The following is a 19,538-nucleotide window of genomic DNA, read 5'->3' on the forward strand; positions in this document are numbered from 1 at the left end:
AAATGATTTTTACTAACAAAGTGCAATAACAGTCGTGACTCTTGAAAGTTCTATTTTTCAATATATAACTTTTTATTAATTATCTTTTTAATGAAGGTTTTATTTTATAAATATTATTTATTGATATATTCTAATTTTTTTTATTATTTAAAATTATTTTAAAGAATATATTGTTGTTTTTTAGTATGGTGTACAATTGTAACTGTTTCAATATGTATAAATTTAATTTAATATAATACTTTTATATTTACAAATATATATTTGATTTGATATATTTAATTAGTTAGTCATATCAATTTTGTTTTTATATATAATATTTGATGAAATTTTTTAGTTTCCAAGGACATGCAGTAAATTTGAACTATATGATGTACAGTTGTGACTCTTGGAATAACTATCATTATCCTACTTTCTTTATAATATATATATATATATATATATATATATATATATATATATATATATATATATATATAATGTTTATCAATTTTGTATTTCTTCATTAGCAATCAAATTTTAATAATCTTCTCTTCTCTTAACAATCTTCTCTTTTTTATAAACATATTCCAAATAAAATAATTTTTATAAATCAAGTAATTAATATATTATTACAAATTCAATAAATGGTTTCGTATTCCAAGATTAAAATTGTTTACATTTACCAATTCATTAATAAACATTTAGGTATAATTATTCGCAACGTACCCAGTTTCGTTCCAATGTGTCTAAATGGTACCCGCTTTTAACTTTGCATCTATTTAGTACCCAAATTAGTTAATTTGCATCAATTTGGTCCATCCCGTTAAATTTTCAGAAACGCCGTTAACGGAACAGTGATCTGGCATTGTAGAACGGATACGTGTCAATCAGAAAAATTGTACAGTGGCAATGGCTGGGTAACGTGTCATGCCCTATTTCAATTCATTTTCCCCACCGAAAAAACCCTAATTTCCCACTCCCATGTTCATTTTCTTCTTCGTTGGTCCATTATTGCAGTGACCGTGAAGCTGAGTTGCTGCAGTGGTGAAGTCGCTTGCGAATAGGGAAATGTCGCGTGGTTTTAGTCATCCATTGTCGTCTTGTTCGTGTGGGTCACGTAATCACAGTGTTTCTTCTCCTGGTACTGTATCTGGGTCAGTGAGTGGAACACCACATTGCCATTGCGGGGAGATTGCAGTGTTAAGAGTTGCAAGAACAGCGAAGAATTGTGGGAAACAATTTTGGGGGTGCCCTCACTACAAGGTTTGATATGTGACTTTTATTTTTGTTCGGGCTGAGTTTTGTTGTGGAAAATCATGTTTGCTTTGTTTTTTGTGAATAGCGGAGTGTTGGTGAAGATTTCAAAGCCTGCAACTACTTCAAATGGTGCACAGAAGATAATGGGGATGAAAGAGATGCAACCATTGCTAGACAAAGTCAAAGAATACGTCAACTGGAGAAAGATTTGATTGATTCTGAGAAGTGGATGATGTACTTGTTTAGGATAATAGGGTTGTTGGGTTTAATTGTGATCCTTCTTCTGTTTGTATTGTTAAAAAAATAGGATGGTTTAACTTTTTGGTTTGATCCGTGAAGGTTTCACTGTTTCAATGGTTAAATATGGTTTGTATTTGGCTATGTACTTTGTGTTCGATGAAGTTGTAATGAATGATTATTAAATGAATTGGAAGTGAAATTGTTGGTGATGAAAAGTGTGTTGAAATTGTGGTCATACATTTTTAAAGTTAATCTGCTGTAAATAATTGGATGAATATACATGCTGAACCATAACAGTAAAGATGGATGAAAATACATTCATTACAATAGAACTAAATATTATGTGCTGAGTACATAACCTGGGCATATCAAAATAATATGTCTTTCAAAATAAGCCCAAATATAAACCAACTAGTCAATTACAAATTATAGTTTAAAAAACAAAAAGAAGGTCCAAATTGTTCAAGACAAAACATTCACTTTCTGGATCATGGCTTCCATACTAGGCCCCTTTTAAAAGCCAATTTTGGTCTCTGATTTGTACGTGGAGGTGGTGCCTGAATTGGTTGTTGTGGTCCACGAGGAGCATGTGTTGGGGGCTGAATTGGAGTCTCATTTGGTGCTTCAGTTGTGGACTGAGTTGGTTCTTGTGTTTCAGCTCGAGCTTCTGTTTGTGGCAGAAATGGAGTCTCATTTGGTGGTTCAGCTGTGGACTGGAATGGGTCTTGCGTTCCAGGTCCTTGTGTTGGCTGTGATTGCTGAATTGGTTGTTCTGTTCCAGGTCCTTGTGTTGGCTGTGATTGCTGAATTGGTTGTTCTGTTTCAGGTCCTTGTGTTGGTGGCTGTGATTGCTGAATTGGTTGTTCTATTTCAGGTCCTTGTGTTGGTGGCTGGGATTGCTGACTGGTCCCAGTTGGTGGTTGAGTTTGGGGATTAGTTGGTGGTTGAGTTGGTGGCTCCTTTGGGGCGTGGGGACAACCATTTCTTCTATGACCTATTTGCCTGCATATCCCACACCTTTTTCTAGTCCCACCCTGTCTCAGTTGTGTAGAATCCTTGCGCAATTCCCAACTCTCAAGTCTTCTCTTTTTTTTAGGTCTCCCTGGCAATATCCTCTTTGGTGGGGGCAGAACATCAATATCTGAATTCATCTCCCAAACCTTAGGTCCATTGACTGGATATATCAATGGAATATATGTTTCCTCATATGTTGATGTCAAAAACCAGTGAGGTATATGCTGTTCTATATTGATATTGAGGAACCTCATAGCAGTCAGTGAGTGGCAGCAGGGTATTCTTGTGATTGTCCATTTTCTACATGTACACTCCAACTTGTCTAGGTTCACCACAAACTTGTCACCAATCATGGACACGTGGTTCACCTCGAACAATTTCTCTCCAGCCCAACTACCAAAAGAAAATATAATAGTTAAAATCCGAAATTTACACATTAAACAACATCATATTGTATGGAAACATAACTAACCAAGGCATCCAATACTTTGTCTTCTCTAATTTGTTATCCAGTCTGTTTTTGATCTTGGGGCAGATGGAACCTTCAACCTTTTTTATGCTGACTCTATTTTTAGCCCATCTCTTCATAAGATAAATCCTAATATCTTCCATCATGGTGATGATTGGCTTACTTCTTGCATTGATGATGGTACTGTTAAATGCCTCACTCATATTGTTCACTAGTGTGTCACATACTGCCTGCCCTGTGAACCTGGACCTAGACCAAAATCTGTCACACCAAAGCAAAATGAGTACATAAAACTCAATACTGTATGACTTAATACTGTATGACTTAATATTGTTCAATAATATTGTATGACTTGCCTTGGAGGAATGGCAATAAGATGTTTAAAGGCATCTTCATTCAAGTCTTTCATGTCTCTCATTGTGGCCTCCCATGCTTGAGGGTGAGTTGCTGCAGCTGCCTTCCATAACAGTCTTTTCAAGTTTTTGCCAGGAAATTTCTTGCGAAAATTTGCATATATGTGCCTTACACAAAACCTTTGTTCAACATTAGGTATTAATTCTTGTAATGCTGGAAGCAGTCCCTGTAAAAATATGAAAATAAATTATGAAATGTTACACAAATTATATATGAAGACAGTAATATAAATGGTTATACAGATGCTTACTTTCTGTTGATCAGACATGAAGGTAATTCCCCTGCAGACTTCAACCCCACCAAGATCATCCACTAAGAGCTCTAAAAACCAACTCCATGTTTCTTTATTCTCGACTTCAACAACACAATACGCCAAAGGAACCATTTGGTCATTACCATCTCTTGCCATAGCTGATAGTAATTCCCCACCATATTTTCCTTTTAGGAAACATCCATCTAACCCAATGATAGGCCTACAACTAACAAAGCTGTCCTTACAAGCCTTTAAACACACATATAGTCTTTTGAAAGTTTTCTGTCCATCGTTATCATCTACACTGACCTTCACAGTAGATCCTGGATTAGACCTTAACAGTTCTTGGGCATAGTCATAAACAATTTTATATTGTTCCCTAAATGACCCTTCCACATTCTTGTATGCCATTTTTTTTGCTCTATGGGCAGTTGCCCTGGAGATTCCAATATTCCATTTTCTTCCAACTCTGTTTTTAATATTTGTAAGTTTAATATCAGGATTATCTCTTATGTTTTTTTTCTAATCTCTGACTTAACCATTTAGATGTTATCATCCTGATATTGAACTCCCTGCTGCAGGTATGTTCATTTATAATTCGCCTTAACTGCCAAGTACTTTGAGCAGCCTTGTATGCACAATAAGCATACCACTTACAAGTTCCTTTTGCTCCAAGACACTTCACACAGATCCTTCGTTTGTCATTTCTAAATATTTTTAATTTCCTTCCATTGTGCACACCATAAGTTCTTATTGCTTCCACAAACTCCTCTTTTTTTGTGAAGTATGTCCCCACCTCCCATTTATAGCCTTCCATACTTTTGGGCATTGAAAAAATCCCAAAGTTTCCATAACTATCTCTGTCATCTCCAGAACAGTCACTGTACTCAACATTATTCAAACTTTCAGATGCCCAGTCAGTGTCAGATAAGCCTCTATCAGCTGCATGATTATTTTGACCACTAACTCCACCACTAACTCCACCACTAACTCCACCAAAATCGACTGAACCACGACCATCACCGTCCCAAGAATCATCTTCATCTTCATAAGTATGGATACTGACATCCAGTAGATCCTCTTCAACAAAACTATCCCCTATGGAATCACTACAGCTACTTACATCATCCTTATCTACATCTTCTTCACCTCCATCTTTGTCTTCTTCATTTTGTACACCTCCATCATGTTCAACTTCCACCTGCCCACCAACCTCACCTCCATCTTTGTCTAATTCATTCTCAACACCTCCATCATTTTCAACTTCCACCTGCCCACCAACCTCACCTCCATCTTTTTCTACTTCATTCTGAACACCTCCATCATTTTCAACTTCCACCTGCCCACCAACCTCACCTCCATGTTCATCAATTACAATTTCTACAGGTACACGAACCTCACCTCCATGTTCCTCAATTACAACTTCTACAGGCACATCAACCTGACCTCCATCCTCTTCACTTTGAACCTGTACGCCCTCATCAACCTCTCCTCCATCATCTTCATTTTGAACCTGGACACCCTCCCTCACATCATCCTCTTCCACAACAGGATGATATTCTAACAGATTCACTACCTCAGCTTCATCTACTTTGTGAACCACATACAGATGTACTTGACCATTAAGAGTAGCAATATTCACCATATGACATGCCCCTCGGTCATCAGACAACAATTCCAATCTACCCTCCAAAACAGATCCTCCACCCACTGCATACCACATCTCCTTCACATTTGCATAACCCATCTCCTTCAGAATACCCAAAATCTCGAAATAGCTCCATCTATCTGGGTCACATGCCAAAGTACTTAATTGTCCAACATATTGCAGTGACCCATTGCTCTCAAACCTCCCACCATGATGAAAAACAACTTCGAAATGGTCGTCCATACCAACAATAACATATAAATACTACCCTGCGAAATCCCATTTGACCCAAACAAAGCAACACAAATTACAATTTCATACCACTATAAGACCGACAAAACCATTAAAATAGACAAAAGCGTGAAAATAGACAAAAGCATAATGGGGGACCACTGCTCGTGCCCACAAACACACTTCATGGACCACCACCGTCAACGGAATCATAAAAAAGGACAACCACCGTCAAACAGATAATAAAAAATTGAAACAGCACCGCATAAAACAATTAAATAAACCAAACCCTAAACCCCACCATTCCAAAAACAATTAATTCAATGAAACACAAATTAACGTGATTCGCGCACCTGGAATCCAAAATACTTCCCACTTTGATGTCAATTTCAGCTTCAATTTCCTCTGCAACGCTCGAAGGAACCAATTCGATTTCAACCCTAAGTTCACCACGTTTCCTCTCACTCGAACACACTCTTCTGGTTCGTTCCCAAATCACGTCCCCTTTTAATTTTCAATTTCATTTTTCTAACCACTGTTCCACATCACACACCTGATAATGCCACGTAATCTTTTTTTTTCCCACTTAAGTAGTCAACATGGTCAGACGTTAAGTCATTTAACGGAGTCAACTAAAAGGGACCAAATTGATGCAAATAAACTAATTTGGGTACTAAATAGATGCAAAGTTAAAAGTGGGTACCATTTAGACACATTGGAACGAAACTGGGTACGTTGCGAATAATTATACCTAAACATTTATTAAATGATTTACATAAATGACTCATAAATGGTTTCATATTCCAATATTATAATTGTTTTGATTGAATTGCAAATGAACACATTCCAATATAATGTGACAGTTATGACTGCTCAAGAAGCAATGTAAATATCTTCGTATTACTAAATTACTAGATTTGATTTGAGCATATTCAAACTTATGAAAATACAACTTCCAATAAAGATATTTTTAAATTTTTCGTAATAGTATTTTTTTTAAATAATCAATTGTTTTTCTTATTATTTGCGTTATGAATAGATTCTAGAATCCACATTCATCACTGCACTGTTAATATCATATTAAAATATTTATTATCAAATCTTATTATTTCTACTATTTCTTTTAATTAATTTCACTAAAATAAATTTATTATAGTTAATTAAATCAATTATATGCTAAAATAATGAATTAATAATTATATACAATTAATCCTATAAAAATAAAATTTAAATTAATTTTTTATTAATATATAATAATAATGAAATCTATTTTAAAAATTAAAAAAAAAACAAAACAAAAAACACGACTCCTGCATATGCATCAGTCTCCTCTTTATATATTGTTATATATAAAATGTTTTAATTTTAAAAATAATATTAAGGGTAAAACTGGAATAATAAAAAGTGGACATAAAAGAGGGTTTATATATTGTTATAGATATACTTTTATTTTTTTATTTTATCTATTATTATTTATTGAGTATTAAAAACAAAATTAATTACTATAATACTTTCATATTTGTTGTATTATGTTTAACTTTTATTATAAATTCAATGTCTACTTAATAACAATATCTACATGTATTTTTGTTTAAAAATTTTAACATCAATTTCAACACTCTAACTTTTAATAGGGATCATATCATCTCACAATATGTTTGTATTTTTTCATTTTTCTTTAAGTTGATTATTCATATCTGGACAATACTTTTGGCACGAGACAAAAGTTCACAATATGTACGTGATAAAAGTTCACAAGACACCTGATTGCTATACCTTACCGCCAAAATGACATCCTTCAAATTTATTCTCAAATGTAATTATTTCAATATTTCAATATAAATTAAGTATAACTATAAACTATGTATTGTGTAAACTATGGATTATATCAATATATAATGAACCAAATCAATGGTCTTGAATAATTATATAATGAAACATATTGTCGCAATTAACCAAAATCTAAATGATATATTTACAAATTTACATAAATTGTACCAATAATAACAATACTTTTATTTAATTTTTTACTAATATAATATATAATATTTAAACAAAATACTCACAATAACAATAACACAGAAAAAAAAAAAGACTCGTGTGTACGCACGGATTTCATACTAGTTAAAATTAAAAAGATAAATTCAAACTATTGAATCAGTCATAAACTTCACCTAAAATTTGTAAATGGTAAAAATTATTATTATTAAGATATGATTATTCTTTGCTGAAATCATAAATTTTTGGCGATTTTTACCATGCAAATGCACTTAACACTACCACCAATGGTCAACAAAATGGGGTCCCTTTTACACGAGTGAAGTTTTAAATATTGATAATATAACTTTTTTAAATTAGGTAGCTAATAACTTAAATATTTCAGTTTAATTTCATCTTTTTTTTATTTGTGTCACTCTCACTATTCATGTATAAGAATCTATCATTATGTGCTATTTTTTGTTTTAAAATTTTATGCTTTTATTTTTACTTTATCCTGAGATTTCGATAAATTAAAAGTATATACGTAAACTAATTTTGATGTTGATTTATGTTCTATATAGTGTATTAAGTTTGAAAAGCCAAAACAATGTCATTTTTTTTTATTATTTTAGACTCAATAGTATTTTTTTTTTCACATTCAATTAGAAGTAAAACTAATGTAAAATTTTAGTTGAATATTGTCAAACATCAAACTTAAGAGATAAGTGTCTACTTGCAAAAGAAATCATACATTCAAGTTAAATATGTGCATGAGAAAATAATAAATAATAACTTGAATACATAATAATTATGCCGTAAACAATATTATTTATAATAGATTTATGGACTTTTATCCGAGTCTTTACCGTTTAAGTTTACCTATCTTAATATATTTAGGTTTCACTAATTTGTTTTATTTCATAATCTCTTTGTCAACTATGCTAAATCCTTATTAGTCTCAATTGAAATGTGTCGAATGATACGATGTCATAATATATTATTTGAGATGTTCTTGATTACACTTATATTTTTAATAATGATATTTTATTTGAGTTGATGTTTAATTAAAATAATTAGTACATTAAAAAAAAGTTATATGAAAAGTAAAATGAGAAAAAATATACAAATTTAAAATAGATTTTAAATATTAAATAAATATAGATTATTAATAGTAATTAGAGAAATTTTTGAGATAATTTTGTAATACAATTGAAGAACCTTAGATTATTACACATAGATAAATATTTTTTTGTAGCTAGAAAGATTTTGAATAATTATAATTAAATGATTTTAATATAATATATGCTAGTTTAAATATAAAAGTTCATACAAAATTTCAAAAATTGGATTTCATAACTAATTAATTAGTTGCCTATGAAAAATAATTACAATAAACAATTTATAAAAGTTAAAATTATGAAAATATTTTGGAGATTAAGGTAACGACCAACATTAGCATAATTAATCTAGTAATTATATCATTACATAATTATTACATAATTAATAGTGAGGATAAATAAATATATAAGTATATAAAATGTATTTATAGTTTTCTATGAGAATTCATAGTTTTAAACATTTAAAATATATAAAAACTTCATAAAGTAGAATGATCTATACAATAAAAAAATTATATACATAAGTGACAACTATTCTCTAAAGAGGCACTCGTCAATTTCACCTTTACATATCTCTTCTACATGTACCATCATGCGCTCACACATCACATATGATCATCGTAGGTGGAAAACTACAACACAATATATAAAAGTGTAAACTAGTGAAATTTTAACAAGTTGTATATGCTCAAGCACCCACCTATACAAAGAGTCAAATACACATAACATTCACAAAACACAAACGTGTTCTAGACTTAATTTTTTAGATAAACATATACTAAGTGGAATATACATGAAGTTATGCACATGTCATGGAATACCATAAAGAATTGTAGTAACTGACTTGGCCCCTCTCGACCTAATTGTAATTAACAATCTTAATCCCTCTTGACCATTGATTCTCCATGACAGGATTAGCGCCTTCTATTATATAAGTTACGACATTATTTCATATTAATCCTGCAGATTAGGAACCTCCTTCAACTCTCACTACCTAAACTACATTCTCTATATGTGTTTGTGAGTTTAATAGAGTTAAGATGATTTCACAATTGGAACTCCTACTCAATACATACCCTAACATTAGACAATGTGGCCGTTCTCCTTAGAATTAACCACATTCATGCAACACATTCACACATAAGGTAAAATAGGTCAAACTATTCCATTTATATCATAAAGAATCCTAATCCAACCTATCATCCACCCATAATTCATATTTCAAACTTAACCATTTTCTTGTCACCATTTCACTATATTATAATCTTTAAAACCACACTCCATTCAAGAAAAGTTTTTTATGAAACCTTTTATTAGTTTCCTCTCAGTGCTACCCATTCTCTACACAACATGTCATTCTTGAAGGAGACCCACCCAAGGAACATCTAAGTACGCCCAACGGAAACAAAACAAAGGGTTATATTTCACTTAGTGCTTAATAGCAAAAGCCAACACTCAACGTTAGTAAGTTAGCGCCTAATGTCTAGGCTAGTGAAGCTCTCTAGGATTTAATTTCAGCTCGCGCATACCGATCAACATATGGCACCCAATGCTCCTAACCTCTATAGCTCTTTAGAATTTGTATTTCCATTGGTGCCAAATGCCTCTATGGTGATTCTGCTCAAAGATAATGCAAATTTCAAAAGTTACCTATGTGAATCAAATTGGGCAATTAAGTCTTTATGATATAATTTACTCTTTTCTTGTAATAAAATAGGTGTAGTTTGACTCATTTTGTGCTCATAAAGCATTAATTAACCAATTTGATACACCATGAAACAAATTCATTCATCATACAATCACTTATACAAAATTTCAATATTTCACAAGCCAACCAACAAAGATCCATACATCATACAAAATCATCAATCTTACACATATTAGAATATCCAACTTAATATACAATCACACCACCATTTCAATCCCTCTAGTACACATATAATTACATAACATAATTTTAGTCTATTTTCAACTAAGCTTAAAGAAAAATCAATCATACCACCACATTACTACTTTAAAATTTTAATTTATTAGATCAAAGCATGATCATATATAAAATAGCACTAGCTTCCCTTATTTGAAACGAGGATCCTCCACAAATTCCTCACAAGGTACACTTATAACTCATATTACACCAACACTGTTAAGTTCTTCACGAAATGTTCTAACTACCTACACAAACATCATATCACAGATCTAAACATATCATAACGATCACAACTAAATAGATATTCACTTTGAATTACTTTAGACACATGCATGAATTTTAAAACCATGTGTATCTAAAAAAATGTGTATCTAAAAAATGTTAAACTAACTCATAAAATAGGAAAAAAGTGAACTTGCTATGTTTTAAATTCTGATAAGTTATAAGTATAAATCTCTTCAAAGAATCCATTTGTAATCTCTTTGTCAAACAAAAGATAGATAAGCTAAGAAAGTTATAGAGAAAAAAAAGAAAAATTATAGAAAAAGGTTTTTAGGAAAATATTGATTTGATAAAAGAAAGTTTAAATAATGTAAAAATTTATTTATAATTGAATTTTTATGAATAAAATAATTTATTATCATCTTTAAAACCATTATTATTATTAAAATATTTCCTAAGTCCTTACATAAATAAAAGTATATAATTTCTTTTGTAAAATTATTTTAGCCTACAAATTAGTTGGAATATTTAATATAGTTTTATCCTAAGTAATTAATCATTTAAAAATATTTTACCATCTAATAATTATAAAAAACAAAATAAAGATATTTATCGGTCAATAAACCAAATAACACGAAAATTATCATATGAGATAATGTAAAATTATCAAATTATTATTTTTATATATTCATTTTTCATATTTATTTCTTTTTCCCAAATTTACCAGAAGAAATAAGGTTGTTTTCTTTTATTTCAAACTCAAATTGAAACACGAAAAGGAGTGGTTATTAGTTACATAGTCAGACGTTTAGTAAATAAATCAATACTAAGTTAAGAAAAAGAAGAAGAAAAAAACATGTACTTTAAAAATTCAGATAATAAAATTGAGAATTTTGTGGTAAACTTTATAAAATAAAAATTTCAGATACAAATTTACGAAATAAAAAATTCAGTGGTAAAATTTATTAAAGTTGTAAGCTTTACAAAATTATAAAAGTTTAATATTCAAATTAAGCCAAAATATAATACGTATTTTATCCTTAAGTCACGACATTATTAAAAATTCAACACATGATAAAATTGTCAGCTATGTATAGTTTTTAATTTTAAACAATAAAAATTATACAAGATTTACAAGTTTAAAATAAAATTCTAAAAGTATACAAGTTTATTGGTAAAATTGTTTCAAAATACCTTTTTTATCTTTTATTCTCCTCATGACAAATCAATTCCTTTTGTGAATATTGGTGGCAGTGTAATCTGAAGAAGAGGTATCTTCGATCAATGTGTCTTTCGGTTAAACATGAACCACACTTCATTTCCACACTCTTTTCTCATCCTCGCTCTAATCAGGTACCGCCATCTCAATTTTCAGCCACATTCCACACTCTTTTTTTACTTTTCGTTCCAAAGTTGTGATCTTTTTCATTTTCTGCTATCTGGGTATGTCTCTAGTTTGCCTTTGAGGCCTTACCGCGGAGAAGGGTTGGCACCCTTTTGATGCCATGGTACTTCCCTGTATTGAAGAACAATTCTCGTTTGTGCCTCAGCATCAATGGAAGAAGGCTTTGTTCAAGTTACAGCAATGACAGTGTAAGTAATGTAACTTGTTATTGTTTATTTTTTTATGTTGATTTTATTGTGTATTTTGATTCAATGTATGTCTTCTTTATTGCCAACCAATTGGAACCACCATGTTGTGAGACGTAAGTTAACCTTAAACAGCCTTGTAGGAAAAGGGTTTCGAAGGGTAAAGTAAGTAATGGCAGTTGATGCAAAACTAACTGTTGATACTCCATTACGTTGGATCATGATTTGGACAAGGTTTCAAATTGTGGTTTTAGTAGTATCATGCATTTGGAGGTTATTAGGAAAAACATAAGTCTTAGGTTGAGTAGAGATAGAATCTAAAAAGACTATTTAAGTCGGATAAAATCTGAAAAGGAGTATATAAGCGGAGGCAACTCTCACCTTACTAGTTGATTTTGAAAGTTGAGTTAGGTCTAAAAACCTACATTCTTTGACAAGGAGTGGAAACCTCTGGTGTTCTTAGTAATATCTGTTTATACCTAAGTGTGTAGGTATACCCTGCACAAATGGAAAAATAAAATATGACTGATATATCTTTAATGATGATGCTTGTTACAACTATTTGTGTTTTGTTTACTGTTGTTTTCCCTTGCACTTTGAATGTAATGGTTATTATACGGTTTTGGATAGTAATTAGATTAAAATAGATTTCAATGCAAATAACCAAATGAAAATAAAAATAAAGAAAATCCAATTGTATTGTTTTAGGAGCTCAGCATATGTTTTTTGTTGCACAATATCAACTTCGGCCGTCCTTAGGATCCTGAATTTATATTGGTTAATAAATGAAATTGTGTTTATTAAAATAAAGGATTACAAATCAATATTCTCATAAAGCTAAGTCCTAACCAATCTAGAGCCTATGGCTCCTTCAAAGGATTCCTCTTCGTATTCCATGCCAAGAACAAACTGCTTCGTATTCCCTTCACTCATATTCTCCTCTATGTAGCCAACCTGTACATTTCCTCTATTTGCACCTGGACCCTTTTTATCTGGTTCCTATCATTGCCACCCTCTTGAATTACATTTCCTCTATGAAGACTGGATTGACATTTTACTCCAACTAAATTCTTGTGATATTTCATGAAATCTTCTTTTTGCACCTTTTCTTAACACTTCTTCCGCATTACTTTTACAATTTATCTGTTTCTTTTCCTTTATGTGCTTATTTTTTACTAATTGGATGTTGTGTTATCTATCATTGGTTTAAGGTCAGACTCCAGAGCTATCAGATGCATACAGCCATGAAGGTATATATGTTGTACTCCCAAAATTATCCAGAAACTAGGATTTGCATTTTTAAATTGTTCCAAGTTTCTAACCAGTATTTTAAATGGAGGGTGATATTGGATGCTCACATTTTGGAGGTTCAATTTTTAGACTGGCAATTCACCTTTTGAATTTTGAGTAATACGTAGAAGTTGCAACCTGCTTTTAGCAGGCTATGCTGTTGATTTCTGCTGGTACACGGGCTAATACCCTTTGATATATATGTAATGTACCAGTTCTCCTACAGATTAAGACAATTTATTGTCCAACGTTTTTGTGACAAAGGCCCAACATTAAGTTTTTTTGTTCTTAATAAAAGTCTGAATAAGATAGATTTATTTGACCAAACTTTCATTGCATATGAATTAAGTTTCTGTTGCCTATCTGGTTGAATGTACGCAGGAATAAAGAGAAGAGTTAAACTATGCTCATAAAGCAAACGTAGTCATTTAGATCATTATATTAGATTATGGATGTCAATTGTGTTTAGCTCTTACATTGAATTTTTAAGTATCATAATTACCGATGGCAAGATATTTTCAGGTTCATCAGAAAGCGTAGAGAATAAGAAGGGAAAGTCAATGACAAGCAATGAGTATGTATAACTTGCCCTGCAATATTTTTTCATCGATTGTTAGAGACTGGAAAATATGTTTTAGCTGATGACATCTTGGTGTATGTATTATTTTCTGCTTTGCTTCTTGCATCTTTATGATTGAAGAAGTTTACGAACAGTAATTGATGCTTAACTATCCTGACTAAGATGTTGTAAATTCAAAATCCAAGTATTTGATGCAGTCTAGTTCAAAGCACTGAACACATGTTATTGCATTATCCTACGGGGAAAGAAGTGAGAGAAGTGGAGGAAAGAAGTAATTGATTGATAAGTTTTTCAATATTTTCAAATCAAGAAACCAAACAGAAAAGTGACAGGACTTTGCCTGTCACTATGCTTTAGTTAATAAAAAAATTAGAATGGTCAACTTTCATATGTGTAGATTTTCATTTTCCACATTCATGCTTCATGTTTGCCAAATATACATGCAAAATATGATATAAGTTATATTTATCATGCTCCCATTTTGGGTGCATTCTTTGTGTTGCAATAATTGTAACCCATACTTATTTAATATGGCAGGATCCTGAAGAAACTGAGGAGATATGGAGTTTCTGGAATCCTATCCTATGGACTATTGAACACTGCATATTATCTCACAACATTTCTTATTGTGTGGTATGTGAACATTTGGACCTCTCAGCATGCGTTTTGCATAGTATTTTCTTGGAGAATGTATATATAACAAAGAAACTATAAATTTGTATGGAGAGTTATTCACATCTTCCTGCTTCTCTATGCTCTCTTGGCAAGGAAATAAACAAGCTTTATGTTTGTTAGGTTTTACATTGCTCCAGCACCTGCAAAGATGGGTTATGCTGCAGCTGTACAAAGGTAAGCACATATTACTGTCATTTCTTGTATGGTCTGTCCATTATGGTTTCTTGATATGAGGTTTAACAAATTCACAGTGATGTGTAGATTTCTCAAAGTGATGGCCATGGTGTGGGCTGGTAGTCAAGTCACTAAACTTATAAGAGCAGGAGGGTGAGCTACATGAACCTTTTCACCTTCTTGGTTGTGTTATGCATGCAGATATGTTCCTGTCTCCTGCCATTTCAAACATTGGAGTTGCTTCTTATGCAGAGCATTGGCACTGGCACCTTTTGTTGACAGAGGATTGTCCTGGTTTACTGATAAGTTTAAGTTTCAATCACAAGGGAAGGTAAGTTTGAACTGAATTATACCTTTTTTTTCTCTTTAAATTGTTTTATCATTCTTGTTATCTGTTCTGAGTTATTTGATTTGGCATTTCCAGGCTTTCATGGCTATAGTGGGATTCTGTCTTACGTTGGCTATCATTGTATTTTTTGTCATCACACTGCTTTGGGCTTGAAGCTTCTCTCTGCCACCTTATGGGGAGAACATTCAAATTCGTTGTCACATAATAATTGTTTTGTTCTAAAATACACTATTATTGAAATTTTTGCTTGTTATATAAGACAGTGTCTCACAAATTTGCACCTTTTTTCGTGTATGTGTTATTTTATGTTGGTTTGGTTTTAGAAAAACTAAAAATATTTGCAAAGTAGGTGTGCAAGTGGATCATTGGGATAACTTGGATTTTTCTAATGCAATAACTATAATTTGGTTAAATAACCAGTTCATGAATCTCAAAAATGATGAATATAACTCAACTGCATAATGAATATATGATATAAATTTTGTCTGATAAAATGCTATTAAATATAAATTTATGTTTTATCATATTAATATTATTTATAAATGTGTTATAAATATTGTCACCAGTTAATAACTATTGAAAATATTTATTTTAGTGCATTTTTTTAAAGGTGATATTTTTTTTCTTCTAAAGTTCCGATGATCCAATTCAACATAATTCAATTATAATTTAATTGCTAAATAAAAAGAAATGAAAATCAATCTAGTTTAATTAAATTTAAAATTGAGTTACATTGAAAAATTATATTAAATTTGGCTCATCAATGACAACTTATGAAAAGGGTAGTGAATTGCAAGAAACATTTTCGTATTGAAGTAAATAAGTTAATTAGCATTTACAAATTTACTTATAAACAAGATAATTAGCATTTCAAAAGGTTTATTTTTAATTTTTTTCTATAAGCTATTAAGAAAATTTTAATACACGTAATCTTTACTATTCGACAATCTAGGCTTAGAAGGATTGTGTTTAAAATAACTAAGATACAAATAAAATTTCTTAGAAAATAAATATATAACATCAAGGGTACATATTCAAATTAAAATCACATTTTCAAACATTATCAAAATTAAAAAGCTATAAAACATGGTTACCATAAATTACTTCCTATTAATCTCTAATTACTGGAACAATTCCCCTCTTTGGTTTTCCAAAAGGCAATGCTTCAATATCTCTGTTTAATGTTTCTCGTAGTTTTATATATATGTATGCTTCCTAGAGTATGAGTATCAGATACAGATACATAAAGCAAATTTAAGTATGGGACATCAAAGATTGTGATCTTACAATGGTGAAGCAAAATTTGTCCAAAATTATATATTTTTATAGAAAAAAGGAAAGGCAAAAGGTTAGTATTTTAGAATCAAACTCAAGGGCTAACAGCAGTATCACTGTGGCCATCTAAACTTTCCACTAATCTCCTTTTGGCAGATTTGGTTCTGTAACACCAGACCTCAAAAGCTTCACTCAAGTCAGGGTATCCAATTTCCCTACTTCTGATCCAATCTGCCAAAATGTCTGCTTGATCGTTTGATGGCAAAGTCAATATCAGTGACACAATTGCTCCTTCAATGGCCTGGCACAAATCTTCACTCATCTTGTAAGGAAAACCAATCTCCTCAACAGCTTTTGAATCCAGCAATGGCTTCATCTTCCGGACATATGGAAACCAGGTCTTCAGCAATTGCACTCGACATGGAGCTGGAAGAATCACACTGCCATAACCAACTGCTTCCAAAACTTTACATGCTACTTCTATCAGTTTCACTTTCAGCCCCCACATGATATGGTCAAGTTTCCTGTCTTCAATGATCACCAAAATTTTACTTGAGATTGCAGCCCAGTTAGAAACAAAATTCTTCATCAAATCCATCTTGGGGAGCACATTACACATCCATTCAAGATCAGATACCCTTTTCATTATCCTATCATACACCCCCTCAGGCTCAAGGGAAGTGTCCAAAAGCAAGGAACGCAGATCCGTTTCAAATGAATGAATGATATTGTACACACCCATTGTTACTGCGGATTGTACTTCGCCGTCGGCGATGATCATTGTAGTATCTCCATCTTCTCCTAGCATAAAGTCAACTTGTTCTTGAGCAGAGATTCGTAGCTCATCTCCAAATGGTAAACACGGTCCCTCAATAGACACTGCAAAGCGTACAGCTGAAACAAATATGTCTTTTGTAGAGCTTAAATCTCCAGGTCTGATGTTAGGTATTTTTGACATGGCCATTTAACTGTTTCAATACTACAGTAAGATTTTGTAATCCTCTGTGTTCATCCAGACATGACCTCCATGTTTGGAAAATACACACTCTCGCAGCAAAGAGCAGTGCTCATTACAACAAAATAGCTTTAATTGGGGACAGCATGACCACAGTCTTAATCTCAAGTGCATGTCAGAGATGGAAACATAATGTAAACCAGTGAAATGAAATGATCTATACGAAGTCTTCTTTTATTTGTCAGTGAAATACTTGCAGGAGCAGTAGCCTTCAAATTCTCAGGTCACACTAATCTTTCACCAATATAGTAGTATCATGGCCAAGCTTACAATGCAGACTTAACTGGAAATATTCATGTACAAACTGCAATGCCAATACAACACAAATCACACTTCAACCAACAGAATAATTTAAGCCTCTAATAAGGATGATACAGAGAACTAAAAACCAGGCATAAATTCCAGAAGGGTGCATATGCGTTTTTCAAGCACGAGAAAAGACATCAAATTGACATAAAACATAACAAATAGTTTCCTGTAAACTACATTCAAAATAGCTCACCAAAAGAAAGGTATTTAAATTAACGAAAGTTTACAAAACACACTCACATCACAAGAAAGTACAGAGGAACACATGCACAGTCTCTAACATAAAACTAATGAGTCCTGATGAAAAAAGCTCCTCACTATGGCATAATCCACTGGTGATAGACACAAATTTACCATTGCACGCCCTCTGCGCACACAAAAGTGGTTAGAAATGGAAAAGGAGATGAACTGTTTAACCCACATCCATTTTTTCCTATCAGTGCGGTAGGAGATCACACATTGACTAGGAATAAGGTCTGGTTATAATATATAAGTAGGGTGCAATGCTCATATTATATAGGGATGAGTTAGGTATAAACACACTAAGATGCCCACTTCTCTTATTCCTTTAACTCTGAAATGAACTAAACCTACATTCCTACTGCTAGTCATTAATCAATTGGACATGATCACTCATTTTTCAAAAGTCATTTTGGACTGATTCTGGGCAATTAGCATAATTTTTCAATTGGTCGGTTCATTACATGACTAGACTATAGATATATACTTGCCTTCACACAAGCATAACCATTACATGACTAGTTGGAAGCACAATAACCACTGTTGCCAGCTTCGAATTCAAAATTCAGTCCATCGTATAAAACATCAAGATGAACTGGAGCCTATGGTTATTGTGTGCAGTCACATACCAATGCTTATCTCATGAGAAGAGAGGTTATAGAAAGTAAAAAACACAACAAGAATCTAGCCTCTCCGAAACATATTACCAGCACCCATGACTTTTTTTTTTTTCATTTGTCAACATATCAAAGAACATTTCAAGTGGGAACATAGACAACTACGGAAACCATTAAAAAAAATGAATCATCAAAGCCAAATAAATCCAAAAGATATGAAAATTTCGAGCTAGGAGAACAGATATCAACCACCCATAACTACACAAAAAGCAACACAGACAGAAAGAAACAACAAAAAAGAGAAGAAAAGAAAAACAACATAAAAAAAAGTAAAATAGATACATGAATAAAGGAGAAAGTAATCAATTTGCGACTTGGAAAAGTCACAGTATTTAAAGCTAACAAAAATTTATTATCTTTGTGCTAAAAGAGTGTCTTTAGCTAGATGAAAAAGCAGATATTTTGACTTTAAGACACAACATGTGACAGCAATTAGAAAAAAAAAATGGACAAGAAATTTACCTTGCAATCCGAAAAAACAGAGGAGAAAGAGTGCATGATTTCATCTTGTTCCTATCCTCATATCACCACCAGCTTCATCGCCAGAAATTAAAAACCCTAACAATACTGCGTCGTTTAACTCCAAGTTTTTAATCATACAGAACTGAGATG

The 19,538-nt window shown here is 32.0% G+C and overlaps 2 protein-coding genes across 4 annotated transcripts; one reads left to right on the forward strand and one right to left on the reverse strand.

The window, feature by feature from the left end:
• Positions 1 to 11,960: 11,960 nt before the first annotated feature.
• Positions 11,961 to 15,704, forward strand: LOC114177800. Its single transcript, XM_028063342.1, has 9 exons — positions 11,961 to 12,105; positions 12,208 to 12,345; positions 13,559 to 13,592; positions 14,155 to 14,206; positions 14,750 to 14,845; positions 15,008 to 15,061; positions 15,149 to 15,214; positions 15,314 to 15,392; positions 15,486 to 15,704. Exons 1-9 carry the CDS (start codon positions 12,037 to 12,039, stop codon positions 15,561 to 15,563), a joined length of 666 nt encoding a protein of 221 aa, XP_027919143.1. The 5' UTR covers positions 11,961 to 12,036; the 3' UTR covers positions 15,564 to 15,704.
• Positions 15,705 to 16,581: 877 nt separating this feature from the next.
• Positions 16,582 to 19,538, reverse strand: LOC114185571 (BTB/POZ domain-containing protein At3g05675). 3 transcript variants are annotated; one of them, XM_028073771.1, is made up of 2 exons: positions 19,389 to 19,538; positions 16,582 to 18,004 (listed from the first exon to the last, which is right to left on the reverse strand). In XM_028073771.1, exon 2 carries the CDS (start codon positions 17,647 to 17,649, stop codon positions 16,780 to 16,782), a length of 870 nt encoding a protein of 289 aa, XP_027929572.1. In that variant the 5' UTR covers positions 17,650 to 18,004; positions 19,389 to 19,538; the 3' UTR covers positions 16,582 to 16,779. The 3 variants fall into 3 exon arrangements, with proteins under 3 accessions (XP_027929572.1, XP_027930960.1, XP_027930242.1); XM_028075159.1 differs by lacking the exon at positions 19,389 to 19,538 and adding an exon at positions 18,328 to 19,202; XM_028074441.1 differs by lacking the exon at positions 19,389 to 19,538 and adding an exon at positions 18,250 to 19,202.

Source organism: Vigna unguiculata, chromosome 1 (assembly GCF_004118075.2).
Source record: "Vigna unguiculata cultivar IT97K-499-35 chromosome 1, ASM411807v1, whole genome shotgun sequence".
In the NCBI taxonomy this organism is placed as follows: Eukaryota; Viridiplantae; Streptophyta; class Magnoliopsida; order Fabales; family Fabaceae; genus Vigna; species Vigna unguiculata.